Here is a 15,223-nt window from a genome sequence, read left to right as displayed (position 1 = left end):
TGACCTTTCCAGAATGTATCTTGCTTTATTCCCAAACAATGTAATTATCTGATATCATTAGACACATTTCAAACATTGAGTATTCTTTGTATGTTTAAAAAAAAAGAAAAAAAAAAAGAACAGGCTTCTGCTATGAAGCCTAGTAGGTGTCCACTTTTTCTTTTGACTATTTTAAAAATACATTTAGCTTTAAATTATTCCATTGTTATAGCTTCACCACCTGTTCTTGCTTATTATTTAGTTAAAATTTGGAACCTTGTCTTACACGCACACTAACAGTAGCTGGTATTCAATATCCTGATATTGAAACAGAATTGTAAAAATGAATAAGTAAATTAACATATAATTGACTTTGCGCACATGTAATTCAGTATTAAACATTATTTTGTTTAGGTAAAAATATACTTCCACAAAATGTCTTACAATTAAGCTACTTGTAGAAGGGGATGGGGTGACTGGAGTGATACGTAACCATTCAGTGTATGAAACCATAGACATAATAAAGACATAATATTATGTCTATGTATGAAACTCTGTCAAGTAATCGATTTCAATCATAAGCTCACCTGATTGGTACGAAGTTGTCCTATCAGAGCTGGCCGTGGGCGGGACTTCCGCCTGCTTCTTGGAGGGAAGTTCAACCAACACAGTCACGCAGGTTCATAGAATCGGTAGATTAAACTTGCATGGATTACTTTTCTAGGGTTTTAAGTCCTTTAAAGTCCTTTGCCTATATAAGCAGAAACGCTGTTTACATGATATTGCTATGGGTGAACTCCATAAAAAGTAATTAAATCTATGTAAACAATGAACAGTCGCCCCTGGAGTAGCAGCGTTAGCTAACATCGATGGAAAGTTATTCATGTTTCGCTGTTAATTTAGGCCACGATATGAGTTTGAAAATAGCGATTTATGATCATTTGTAAACAAATAGCAATGACCATGGATCGCAACAAGAAGAGACTGGCAAGTCAGCTGTGTGCCGCGGTGAACGATGAAGATCCCAGGTTATGATCCACCATTGTTTTGTCCAGACATGTCCTGTGTTGAAAATGATCCGAACTTAATTCGCCTTTAATTTGTCTAATTTTTACAGTTTAAATACTGTTTTGGATATGAAAAGATCATACAGCCACACAAATACAGTCACTTTCTGTATAGATGGTATTGCATCTCTACGGGTGAAAAAAAAGTTTTCTCGGGGTATTCATATTGACAGACAACGGGCTTGTGGCCTTCCCAGTTAGCTCTATATTTTCTTTCTGTTTGTCAACATTATGAACGATCAGACAAACAGTGATGTTTAACATGCACTGATGACATGATGCTACATAAATTAGTTGGTACTATGTTTATGTGCTCAATAGAAATAACAAATGTGACAGCTATTGAGCAATCACTAATGGAAATTAGGAATACTAATTTTGATTACTGGTTGATTCCCTTCTGGTCTGATTAAATGTAAATTTGCTTAGAATTAACCAGTCTTTGGTCCTGGTTGTGCTACTTTAGCCAAGTTTTAATATTGTTGCTGACAATCATACTCTTACTTAAAGTAAACACATATAGCTTTTTTTTTAAAGTTGTTTATGGTATGAAGTTTTTATTATTATTATTTTTTCTTTCTTTCTTCCAGATCTGTTCAGCTGCTTCTTTCAAAAGGTGCAAGTCCTGATGTGGTGGGTAGTAAAGGGGTGGCAGCAATACATTTGGCAGTTGGTAAAGAAACTGAGAAAAACATACGCTGCTTGAAAATGTTGCTGCAACACAGAGCAGACCCAAATATTAGGTATAGTAATAAACAGAGAACAATTAAATGAAAATGACTTATGTGCTTACATTTTATATATAATTTATTTATTTATCTTTTATAAAATTATTTATTTTTCCAAGGTCATCCGAGGGCTTGACTCCTCTTCATGTTGCTGCACTGTGGGGATGTTATCAAAATCTCAAGCTACTTTTGATGAATGGAGGGAACCCAAATACAGAAGATAATGTAAGACTTGTTTTTACCTGTTTATAAATGTTTTGCCCAATCAGATGCTGGTAAGCTGACTAGTACATCAAGTTAAATTCACGGGTAAATTTACTTATTGCAGTTAGTTATTAGAAAATGCTTGTTAATGTCTCCATAACAGCTGACTTTAAAACATAGTTTAAGATTTTTTGTCTTGCTAGCCACAGGTTGATAGCAGTAAGTATGTCACTTCACAGATGGAAAGAAAATTCATTTCTTTATGCATATTAAGTGACCACCTGTGATCAGAACTCACTTCTTTGACTTAAATGAAAATAAAAACATAGGCATTGTCACACAGAACCACAAACAGAACATCAACAAGTGTACTAATGATTTTTACAAAATCCCAAATTATACTGAGTCACCATAATGATATTATTACAGAAAGATATAAAAAAGTTGACAGACAGTTGAGTTTTGTTTCAAATTTTTTTTGACATAACCAGGAATCTAGATGTGATATGAGAAAGGAGTTAAAGAAGAAAAAAAATAAACAAACATCAAATGTTGCGCTAATGATGCTGGAAAGCTCTGTGTGAGCACATTTTTGCTGCCTAAAATAAATTGAAACTTTACTGAATTAAATGCTTGTATTAGCTCCATTAGTCTTGTAACATACAGCAACATGTTGTTTTCTCTGATGTTTAATTTAAGTTCCATCATGATACATTAAAATACCAGTTGTAAAGATTAGATATGCAGCTCAGCTCCAAACATTTCAAAGAGACATAAAATCTTTGGGACTTTGCACTCTCAGACTTTCTTTTCAGAAATGAACTTTAATAGATTGAATATGAGTGATATATCAAATTCGTTGCGCCTTTGTTTTAAATAATATCAACTTTTTTTCAGCCACTTCATCTTTTCAGGAAGCCAAAGGTGCAGGACTGCAGCAAAATATTGTTTTGGTTATCAAGTATTCTGTCAGTTATACCACAGTAATTATTTACAGAAAAAACAAATCGCAACACAAAACACTTAAAATGCAACAAATTTAATTGTAAAACTGCTTGTCAAGAGAACAAAACCAATCCGTGCATGTCTTTGCCATATTAAAGCATTTTTGAAGAAAACATTTTCTCTTCAAAGCAAAAAGTACAGTAACTTCAGTGACAATTAGTTAAAGATATTAATAATATTTCAAATGTCTGTGCTTACATTTAGCCACAAATAGAAGTAGTGGTATAGCCAAAAACATATTTTCTTTAAACAATTACTTTTGTGATAACTTTAAAGAACCTTAAGAGGGGTTATTTGACAAAAATTAAACCATGCCACCCATCCCTAACCTCAGCTGTACAGGCTTCCATCACAGCTAAAGAGTCGTTGTTTTTTAGTGTTGCCCTGAGGACCGGTTGTGGAAAGTGGCTGCTTTCTGCTGAGATGTAATAGTGTTGGTGATGTGCTAATTTGGTAAACTAATTTGATTTTACAGCAGTATTTTAACTTCTCTTTTGTTTGAAATGGTCCCAGACGTTAGACTATTGTTGCCTTTTCTAGTTGTTCTTTTCTGGTTTCCTCCATGCATCATGTCTGAGAGTTATTTACTCTGTGTGAAACACTGTGACCACTAGGCAGAACATATTTGTGTGAATTAAACAAAGCATCAAAGCAAATTATTTGCATCTAGGATTTTTTGTAACAGAGTTATTTGAGTTACACAATGAGTTGTAACAGCTCTAAATAGCTGTGCTCACACCTGCACACATAAGCATTCATGTTTATTATATAAGTTTATTTGCTTTGTTTGTTCATGCAGGAAGGGAACACACCAAGGCAGCTTGCAGAGCAACAGGACAATCGGAAATGTGCTCATCTCCTTGAGGAATACCAGGCCAGCTTCACAGATGCAGAGGAAGACGAGTTCCCTAAGTTTCAGTACTGTAAGAATTTTTTTAATTTTCTTTGAAAGATTCATCTTGTATAGTTATGGCATTGCTAAAACAAATAATATTAAAAAGAAGCCTAGTCTTTATTTAAGAGACAGTTGCTTTAAACTGTCCAATTTGTTCTATTCCCATGACTACACACATGATACAATCACCCACTAATTAGCCTAGCAGAGTATAAAGACTAGATCATATGAGTAGCAGCTATTTATTTCTACATTTAGTCTGACTAGTGAAAGTCATTTACAATGGTAGGTGCTGTAAACACACCCCGCTTTTCTTTTTGTTTCTCCACAGCTGTGTACTCAGACCAGACCGACACATCCAGCTATCCTGAATCCGACTACAGTTTCACTTCCCAGTCATCTATGATAAGTGACTTTGGTGAAGCCCCATTGAGCAGCACAAGGCGCTCATCATTATTCAACCTGTCAAACAATAATGGAAGACCAAATTGCAGAGGAATATCATTTAACAGACTCTCTGGTCCTTCCTTCCTTTCAAGCACGCGCGTTTCTGCAGTGGAACCTGCAGCTACACTGTCAGTGCTTAAAGAAGATGTTTTATCTACTGATGAAGGAATTTTTACAACAAAATCAAATGAACAGCCTCCTGCAGCGGAGGGCCCGATTTTTTCCTCCAGACAAGACGCTCTTCCAGCATTTTGCTCCAAGCAGGGACAGCAGAAAAGTGTGAGCTTCAGAGATGTAGATGAATTTTTCCCTGTTTTCAGCCCTGAATCTCCCAAACAACATCTTGCTGATGAAAGCAGCCAGGGCACCAGCAGCCTACCTTTTAACATGTCTGATTACTTTGATTTCCTGGACTCAGAACGCATGGCAACTATTTTACCAAAGCAGGGCATTGACGTCACGTCACCAGACCACGTTTATGTTTTCTGCAGGGAAAGCAGCGAGAGCACAGAAGAGGACTTGGAGAAAACAGTCGTCGGCCATTATGCTTTAGAAGTGAATAATGATGAACTGGAGGAGCAAAATGTAAAGAAACCTCAGGTGGATGTGCCTGAATGGCGAGCACATTCCTGTGTTGGCAGCAGTAGCAGTGGTACTACTAGCAGTCATTATAGCAGCTGTGAAAGTGACCATTACACCAGTGCTCTGGATGTTTCCACACACTCTGGGCTTCTTATACGCCCTGTTGTAGACAATGTTTCTGCTGGAACTGAATCTAATGAAAAAACTCAGGTTTCTGTTGACTCTGATAATAAATATACAAAGCAGGGAGCGAATCGTCCACCTCTTCAAGAAGAACCTGAGATAGGTCCAAAACCTGAAGCAATAGAGCCGTTACCTGCTATGCTTGATAAACTTAACTTGTCTGAAGCGAAAGACCCAAAGAATGATGTATTAAAGGCTTGTGGTGGTCCTGATTCGGACACTTCAAGTAAAGCTGAACGTGTAGCTGACATCAGATCTGGTGCAACTGGAACATTAGAAAAAAATGGTGAACTTATTTTCACACCCAGTCCTTTTGTCACAGGCAGGACGAGGTCTAGGTTGAGCCGCTGCTCACTGAGAACAAGCAGAACTCCTGAGAGCCTCCTTGCAATGTCTTCTCTGTTTGAGGATACCCTGCCTACACCAGTTCGGTCACACCGGCAGACGCCCAGGACTCAGAGTAGTGGGCATTGCTTCAACTCCCCACAAGCACCTTGCTACACGCCATCTTATTCAGGGAGTAGCAACGGCGACTCTGTGGTTGTGGACAGCCAGGATACACAGACCAGCACTCTTGGAGCAGCTTCAAGTGTCAGTAATAGCCAAGCTGATACTCTCATTCTTTCTAAGAGTTTATCTGACTCTGCTGGTGAAACACAGTCTTTTTCTGACACAGTTGTACTAGAAAAGAACGAGGATAATTCATTTAATGCTTATGAAAGAAATCTTGCTGAGATTATTCTTGCTATTCAACAGAAAAGGGATGAAACTGGGGGGTATTTAACTGATGATCTAACTAGTACAGATGATGCAAGTACAAAGAGAGAGGTAAATGATGCCTCTGCTAAAGATGAGCTCGGTAGCTTAAAAACCGATGATGTCTGGATTACTGAGGACTGCAGCTCTCAGTCAGACTTTGCATCATCCTCTTCAACGTCCAGTTATTTTTCTCCAAAGAGGTCCAGGGACTCTGACCTTCCTTGTACTCCAGGCACAGGATGCACTCCAAGATACAGCGTGAGTAGACTGTCGGTTGGCCGACGACCACAGCGCCTGGCTGATCTGTCTTACACACCTGGTGGGCGTCCACTCATTCAGGAATTGAATGAACCAGTGGAATACCTGTACACTGATACCGAAGGGGGCCATAAACTGATTGAGACCCATGTCCCTCCTACAGCAGACACCTCACTCAGCTCTGGCTTGAGTAATACTAGCAGTGAGGAGACCATTCTGTATGACTGGCGTTGCTTGCAGACTGAAATGAAACACAACAAAGAAAAGGAGAATCAGCAATCCCAAATGGTGGTGCAGAAAGAGAGGAATGGGGACTCTGAGGACAGTTTGTTGCCAGAAACCAGAGGGATGACCGACAAGGAGCTGAGACTGAGGCTAGTGGAGTTGGGAGAGAGTCCAGGTCCTATCAGCAGTCGTACCAGGCCCACCTACATGCGAAGGCTATGCCGCCTTTTACAAGAGTCCCAGTCACAACATAACCACAAGCAGCTAGAGCAGCCACAGACAGGTAACTTAGAAATCTTACTTTGGCAGTGAATAATAAATTATACTATAAACAAATGTTTCATTTCATATATATATATATATGTATATATATATATATATATATACACATACATATATACACAAATAAACTGGATATTTAGGTGGATATTTGTAATGTGGGCTTAGTTGACTATGTATGTAATGAAGAAAAGAAATTTGTTTTTTTGCTATCACTGTTGCTAACAAAGCTTTCATTGTCACTTTCTATTTTTTGTTTTAGTAGGTTTAGGTTATAGTCCAGAACTGTGTTGCGTCCTGCAGACCTTCAAATTGCCCGATTGCCAAGCTGATGAGCAGGCTTTGTGCCAGCAGTTCGACCAACCAGATCAGAACAGGAAGTGGAGAGAGGGTATAATAAAATCCAGCTTCAACTACCTGCTACTTGACCCAAGGTCCTTTGTCTTGCTTTTCCTTAACTAAATGTTATATTCTTTCATTTTACACTAAAATTAAAGTTTGTATTTAGGTAAGGCACTGAGCAATAATTGTGTAATTGTCTTTAAGCTAGGCTGATTTGTCACTGAGTACTTTAGAAGCTAAATGATGTTAAACAACAAAGCTTGTCAGTTTCAATTGATGTAACTGATTTGAGTTTCAGCCAAACCCAGTCCATTGATATAGATAAACATCTTTTCTCTTCTAAAAAAATATTCACTTCTTTTGTTTTTTCTTTTTTTTTTTTCTGTTAGAGTGACAAATAACCTCCCCTTCCGCAGTCACACCATGACTCCGCATGAGTGTTTCCAAACTTTTATCCATGCTATATTTTATGTGGGCAAAGGAAAACGCTCCCGCCCCTACAGTCACCTTTATGAGGCTTTAGAGTACTATAAAGGGGACAAAACTGCCAAGGTAAGGCAGCATACACTCATGAGTCTTGTATTTAAATGAACTTTGGCTGAGATGAGAAGTAGAGCTTGTGTTTAAACGTGGATCCTTTCTTCATTGTTACAGAAGCTGTGCCCTAAAGTTCAGCACATTCTTCAGGTATGGAACGCCGGGCTGGGCGTCGTGTCTCTGCATTGTTTCCAGAATGTCATCCCAGTGGAGGCGTACACAAGAGAGGCCTGCATGGTGGAGGCCATTGGTGAGTGGGAATGAGGGGAATATTGTTATTGATGATATCTATGTGGTGCAGAGAAGAACATTTACCCCATCCTGGGTCAGGGAAGCTGGAGCCTATCCTAGCAATTAGCATGCGAGAGGCAGTGTACACCCTGGACAGGTCGGCAGTCCATCACAAGGCATCCAAATGACTTAGACATTTTTAATGAATCCAAATTGATCAATGACATTCACAAATAGTATTTTTAAAAAAGTGCAAGCACTCTGATGTGAGGTGAGTTGTTATGAAAACTGTGCTCATGCCTTTCCTTTCAGTTACCCACTTAATTTCCCCTTTATCCCAGGGCTGAAGATGCTCACCAATCAGAAGCGTGGAGATTGCTATGGTGTAGTTTCCAGCTGGCAGCAAAAGAGGAAACGGGAGCTCGGCATCCACTTATTGTATCGGGCCATGCAGATCTTTCTGGCTGAGGGTGAAAGGCAACTCAGACCAGCAGACATTAGGCAGTAGAAACTCACTGGAATGGTCTTCTAACATCTGCAAGATGCTAATCGTGAAGAGGGACATACCACTACTTCCCAGTACAAAGCAGTGCTTTGCTGGTCAAAAGTTGGGTGAGATTTATGAATTATAGAGAACTTAAGCATTTATCTGAAATTTATGTCTTGTCTTAAATTAACTGTTCATTAGCCTGCATCAACAGGCTGTATGTGAAATGTGACATCATAGCTGGGGTATGTCACCTCAAATAAACATCACTGCTCTTTTAAGTTCCTGCACAATGTCCATCTTGATACAAAGAAAACCATGCATTTGGTATCAATCATTAGAGGTTCAACATTTGGTACATGATGAGTGCCCATGTGAAAGAATTCAACTATCAAACATGAGTAAAATCAGTTTGTTCATAATGTTTATAAACTGATTTTTATCTGATTAATCTTCTTGCCTTTTCTGACATCTGGTAACCTGTACATTCAACTATTTGAGATCATTTTGTTTGTTTGCTATTTTAACGCATGTCTGGATTCCACTGCTGAAAATTGTTTTCATAGCTTGTTTGCATTAGAAGTGCATTTTCTCAATTTTCTCAAAAGTTCAATTACACTTGGATGTGTAAATAATCAATCTACAAAGTGCATGTCATTACTTTCAGGAGTCAAGACAAAGTTGCAAGTTAGTCAGATTGGTGCATCGCAGCTTCCTTTAATAATTTGGTTTCACATCTCATGTATACAAGTTGGTTCATGATGTCTTAAGGAATACTGTATATTCCAAAAAGTTTGAAAAGTGGTCAAAATAAAGGATTCCTGAAAGTTAAACAGGGCACATTTCTACTGTAGCATTAAACGAGAGATAGTGAATATACAGGAGCTGTAACTTTTATACATAGAATAGAACTTTATTGTCATAGCAACAAGAAGTGCAACCACCTCTGGTTGGTAGATGACTACGCTTGTTCCTGAGCTACAGCTGTCCACAGCCATATGATTTTTTACTTCGCAGATCAGCACACACTCCAGTTTAGTAGTTTATTTCATTTAAACTAGTCTGTGTTCTAGTATTCAGGATAGTTTGCTTGCTGTATCTCTGGAGTTACAGCTGTTATTTGGTGTCATAATCTCCATAATTTTGGCATCTCATTGACTACACATCAGTGACCTGAGCATTCAAAGCCTCATCGCCTCAGGGTACAACTGTTAATGAGTTGTGTTGAAGTGTGACTTATTTGTATATACATCAACAGTAATACTAACAAAAGCAGATTTTATACTTTAGACAAAATGTTTAGTTTTTTTTTTTTTTATTATCTTTTTTATGTTCTTCCATCACTAGGTTTAAAGTCAAGGCATAAGATTGGCACATTAGGGAGTAAAACACCCGATACATAGCATGAAATCTCAGTTTTGATGAGGTGCTTTAAAATAAACCTAAAAAAAATGTCTGCATGTAAAAAGATGGATGTAAACCTTCTGATGCTTCAGGTATCATTGTTTTTTTTTTTAAATAAAGTCTCCTTAACTGTAATCTCTGTGTATTTTTGACAGACTTGATCAGATTGGATGTTTTAAAGGTTATGTAAATACTGGAGCAAGAAATGTAGAAGCCAAACAACCTGCTGAGTTTTTATCTGCTCATGTCTTGTTCTTTGGTGTCCCTCTAGTGGACAAAGAAAGTTATTATTTTTCTTTCTTTACTGGAACCATTCATCTTGTGCAGTAACTGCTGTAGTTAATCAAAATACGTGTATTATTTGAGGCAGTTTTTTTCTTGTGGCTTATGTTTTTTTTTTTGTTTTGTTTTTTTGTTTGTTTTTTAACTAAACACTACAATGTAAAAATACACTGTACAAGTCTTAATCTCAATTTTAATTTAATGGCATGGGGAAAAAAAAAACTATAAATGCTAACAATGCAGTATTGACTGCACTCTTATAAAAGAATTACATTTTTACCCTTTTAAAAAATCATTTTAACAATTCTCAATAACTTGTCTGTTGTTGCAAAATTCAACACAATGTGTCAAGATACACACTTTATCACACCTTTGGTTATAAAAAAAAAAGAAAGAAAAAAGCACTACAGCTACCAAAACACTTAAAATCTCATCCAAAAATATCTCCTGCTGCCCTAACGATAACAAATGCAGTCAGCTTGGAAATGAACTAATAAAAGATCTGGAATTAAAGTCCACTGTATTTGTACACTTTTTAGATATTTATTATTATTCTTTTGTCTATTTTTACATTTTTGATTTGTTTCATTTACGTGACTTCTTTAAAAATGGAATTTTAGGTGAAGACGGCACTATTTTTTCCCTGCTGACAGGGAGGTTACACTTTCATTGTACTGCTGTTGTATGATGCATTTGACAAATAAAAATATCTGAAATTTGAAACAGCCCCAAGTCATACTGATCCATGACTAGTATTCTGCAAGCTGCAGTAGTGTAAATACATCAGTGTCAATTTACTGCAATTATATTTTGCTTGTATAAACTTTCAAAAGCAAATGTAACATCGTGAGTTTGTCAGAATGCTAAATATTTGTGTGTGTGGTTTCATTCGTTTGCTGAAACATGGTATTACAATCTGAAACTCAGCTGCTGTTACTAGTGTAAAATTAGTCGTATAGAATTTCCCTGCTGGTATACAATGATTTGTTATTTTTTCAGAAGGGACTGTTGATGGAATACATTTAACACTGAAGCAAAGTAAAATAATACACTTTCACTCAGTCCATTGAAATTCTACGTTAAGTGTTTTGCAGTAGAGGCCATGTTTTTGAGACAACTGCTGAACTCGAACATTAGAAAATATAAATAAATTATCTTTGTGAGACACTCCGCTTCTTCAGAGATGCACTTCTAAGTTTGGAGGAATGGTCTTTACTTACTGTTAATATGAGTCATTTAATTTCATCTGCTGTTGCTTGTGGTTAGCCAGTAGCTTCATGCAAACCTCATCATCATAGCCACTTCTGTCCTGTCGCGCAAGTTCTACTCATGTCTGCCATGAGTCCAGAAGCCTTGTGACCTTACAGGTAGTATAATGTGTTTGATTGCAAATTTCATCTGAATAGTTTTAATAGTCTCAATAGTCATTTTTTTTACATTTCACAATAGAAAATCTTAAAATATACAATATTATGAAAATTGTGTAACATGATGGCGATCTCACAAAAAAAATATTAGATTGCAGAACTATTTTAAAGCCGCAAAATTGCAGTCATGCATGCACAATTGAAAGTAAAATGTAGATTCAAAAGGGGTTTTCCACTTGTACCATTACTGTTCATCTTTGTTGGTCAAGAAGTGGTTTTGATACAGAATCAGCAGATTTCAGTTTCTCACTTCAATACAAAGCTGGTACTTTCCTGACAGGGTAATACAGTGGTCTATAGTTAAAAAGAAAAACAAAAAACATTAAGCTCACTCAGCACTCCTGTGCAGACATGCTTAGGGCCCAATGTATAAGAATGTTGATATATATTCTTATTTAAATGTGCACATTTTCATGTATGATAAAATGGTGCTGAATGGAAATGTTATTCTCACCTTGTGTCCTACTTTATACTAACATCTGAGTGAGTTTTCTTTTATATAAAAAGTAAATAAGTCAATGAAATGTTTGAATTAAAAACACAAAATAAAGATGGAAGCTGTTGAATAAGGGGGTCTAACTCAGTGGCATTAATATATTGCAGACAGCTGCTAATGTTGTGACGGTTTAATAGAAAAAGACTTTTAACTGTCATATCCAACCTCATCAGTTTCATATGTCCCCCAAGCAAAGCAAAGATGAGCATGAAAGACCCACAATATGACAGAAAGTGTGATAATTTATTGGAATAAAATGCATCAAAATACATACACAGCTTTAATAATCAGGCACACACAGTTTGGGTGAACATCAAAGCTATCTAACAATTGTAAGAAGATCAACTTGTTCAAAAAACTATATACTTTGGAGTATTGATCAAATCAGTTTCATTCAGTAAAGGTCACTTTTCACTCCACATTACACTATTTTTATATTTAGCACACGTTTTATCATTCCTGTAGCAATTAAATGAACTAAATCATGTTCAGTGCAACCTTCATCCCAACTATCTCTCGAATCTTTACTCTTCTTCTGCTCTTACAGCCAAAATGCCAAGATGTCAGATCACACTACTAGTGTGGCTGTAGTTGTGGGTAGACAAGGGACAGGTAAACTAAAAAATGCCTTCATCAGCATATTGTGACAATATTCCTTGCGACGGTCAGAGGAAATCTGGGACACAGTTGCATTCATCGTTCAGTGAGCTCTTCCACACAGTTAAACCCACCGACAGCAATGAATGTTGATTGTGACCTTTTCGTTGTGATTTGGAAGCAGGAAGTTTTTGCATGTTTACAAAGAAGGAACACTGTGTTCTTCATGTGATTTTTCAAGAAGTCATCCACCATGCCTGTGTGGAGGTTTCTGAATGTTATGGACTTCTTCCTTCTCTTTCTCTTTTGAGACACAGAGTGACAAATGCTGGCCACAGGGTACAGTCAACGGTCGATGGTTTTTTCAATTTAGCTCAAACTCACCGACAGCGTTGAATGTTCACTGGGGCAAGAACAGACCTGATGGTGACCAGGGATGACAGTCTGCTTAGAGATGAAGAGGGAGCCTGTTTTGTCTGTAGGCGGAGAAGATTCACACTCAAGCACAATCACTTTTTCATTCTCAGGAAGGCTATTGAAAAAGTAATAACAGTTGTATAAAACTGCAATACTACAATCTTTTCCCATAACTACTAATATATAGATTTGATTTGTATTAGTTGCACTATTTCCAGTTATGAGGTATACAGTTAAGAAATATAAATCAGTCATCTAAGAAAATCCTTTTATTTTATGTATTTTTTTTAGAGCAGCAATAGATTATGTAAAGTTTAACCATTAAATACCTGCATTTCATCCACATCATGTGGGCTTTTGGTTCCATGTTTACATACTTTGTGTAAAAAAAAAAAAAAAAGAAAAAGCACAAAATACAGCGCATTTGACAAAACCTACTGGCCTTGTTTTCATTACAGACATTTTTTCCTCCATCGGTTTTCTCCACCACAGCCCTAGTAAAGAAGTGACTTTGACTCACCTCCGCTTTAAATCTTAGCAGTGTTTTAAGTATAATTTACTTCCATGACACATGGTCATTATTACACCAAGTGCGAGTGTGTTGGAACACATTTTATTTCACTGTAAGTAGCAGTTAGACTTAGGAAGTCATTCTGAAACTACTGACTCATAGTAGGTTTTGGTAAACACGGCACCTGTGTGAAGGTTGCAGCCAGTCATGTGTTGTGCTGAAGCAAAGCTGCTCGACCTCTGGAGAAATCGGCATGCCCCGATGGCTTCATGCAAGTGGTGGATGAGGAAGACACCGGGTATGAAACTGCCGACTCACAATGATTAATACTGTTTTCTCAATATGATGTGGCATTGTTGGTAAAGACTGTGTGCGTGTTTTCTTTTTCTCCTTCACAAATACCAGGAATGAAACTGTCCAATTTATGCAGTGCTCAATCATTGTTCATCTCAAGAAAAAAAAAAAAATAATAATAATAGCAGTTAGACTTGGGAAGTCAAATACCAGTGACTACTGAAGAAATTAGATATGACATGATAGCAACTGGCAGTGAGTCAAAATGTGGCTGCATGATAAATACCATGTTGGAACACTTTTCCAGGGCAGAATAAGAAGTGGCTAAGATGATGTGGACCTTACCTCTGGCCAAAATACTCCTTTTTCACATATAACTTCAATTTAAAAATAACTTGGCTGTCTGTACTACAAAGCAACACAATGACTGTTAACATTTGTGTGGAAGAGCATGCAGCATTTCTTCTCCCTCATATCACAAAAGCTGCTACTACCATGTCATGTTAACCCTCCCTACTTATGAAAAGCTTTTTAGTTTAAAGCTAAAAGAAAATATACATAAAAAAAAGAACCTAGGTCCAAAAAGCAGTTTATTACCCAAAGACGTGTCACCAAAGCTTGGACCAAAAAGCACAGTCTTTGCTGCGAGGGACACTGCTTACAAGTCTCTCTTCACTTTCCCCAAGAGTGACTTAAGTGACACTGTTGGAATTGACAGAAGTGGGTGAGAAAGAACGTAGCTTTATAAGGTCTTCTCTGGCCGCGGGACGGGGTGACAGAGGGAAGAAAGAATCGGGACACGCAACTAAAGAGAAAAGAGCCCTGAGCTGACAATGTGGCCTTAATCTGAATGACAAGGTCTGCACATCAGCCCTCAAACCAGCCCGAGTTGAGTGAGTCAGAAGGGTGTGTGTGTGCGTGTGTGTGTGTGTGTATGTGGTGGGGGATGTGAAAGCTAAGGGGAAGCAAGAGGAATCAGATGAGACAGTGGAAGGAGGAGGGGAGGGTGTCCTTCCTTCAAACTTGCTGGCCTTAATGGCACGGACAGCTCTGACATTTAACCACTGAATCATTTTTAGATAAGTAGGGTGTGTGTGTGTGTGTGTGTGGATGGGTGGGGGCTCAGACTAAATATAAGAAGCTTTGAAAAAGACAATGTTAAGTTTATATATATATATATATATATATATATATATATATATATATATATATATATATATATATAATGAACAATGATCTTCTTGAAAACCTAGACCAGTTTAAAGTTTGTAACTTTAGGGTCGGGGTATCTAAGCAGGTGATCTGAAAGCTTTTATGTTAATTAGCGACTCATTTTCTGGTTTTTGATGGAAGGACAGCTAAAAAGATTTAAAAGGAGTACGGACAAAATCTGAAGGAAAATAGCAGAACAAGTTTGTATAATGAATACTGTATGAAATGAATTATTACTGTGGAATCAGAACAGACTTGTAAAACCAGACAGGAAAATCACACAGTAGGTGATCAAATGACTAAGCAGCATTGAGTGTCTTTGATTGTTTTCTGTCTTAAAGGTATCTTTTCCAGCTGAGGTTGTGGGAGAATGCA

At 37.3% G+C, this 15,223-nt stretch overlaps 1 protein-coding gene and 1 long non-coding RNA gene across 3 annotated transcripts; one reads left to right on the top strand and one right to left on the bottom strand.

Moving 5' to 3' along the window:
- Positions 1 to 639: 639 nt before the first annotated feature.
- ankle1 (ankyrin repeat and LEM domain containing 1) lies at positions 640 to 8,367 on the top strand. 2 transcript variants are annotated; one of them, XM_042007138.1, is made up of 9 exons: positions 640 to 1,007; positions 1,637 to 1,789; positions 1,894 to 1,999; positions 3,783 to 3,906; positions 4,210 to 6,615; positions 6,877 to 7,045; positions 7,343 to 7,505; positions 7,608 to 7,740; positions 8,063 to 8,367. In XM_042007138.1, exons 1-9 carry the CDS (start codon positions 913 to 915, stop codon positions 8,227 to 8,229), a joined length of 3,516 nt encoding a protein of 1,171 aa, XP_041863072.1. In that variant the 5' UTR covers positions 640 to 912; the 3' UTR covers positions 8,230 to 8,367. The 2 variants fall into 2 exon arrangements, with proteins under 2 accessions (XP_041863072.1, XP_041863071.1); XM_042007137.1 differs by having other exon boundaries at positions 6,874 to 7,045.
- Positions 8,368 to 12,046: 3,679 nt separating this feature from the next.
- LOC121653266 lies at positions 12,047 to 13,214 on the bottom strand. The gene is made up of 2 exons (XR_006012773.1): positions 12,799 to 13,214; positions 12,047 to 12,717 (listed from the first exon to the last, which is right to left on the bottom strand). It is a non-coding gene; the product is annotated as an uncharacterized LOC121653266 (long non-coding RNA).
- Between the last annotated feature and the right edge of the window lie 2,009 nt (positions 13,215 to 15,223).

The sequence above is a fragment of the Melanotaenia boesemani genome, chromosome 14 (assembly GCF_017639745.1).
Source record: "Melanotaenia boesemani isolate fMelBoe1 chromosome 14, fMelBoe1.pri, whole genome shotgun sequence".
Classification (NCBI taxonomy): Eukaryota; Metazoa; Chordata; class Actinopteri; order Atheriniformes; family Melanotaeniidae; genus Melanotaenia; species Melanotaenia boesemani.
The sequence above is the reverse complement of the archived record's forward strand: the minus strand, read 5'-3'. Positions and strand labels throughout refer to the sequence as shown.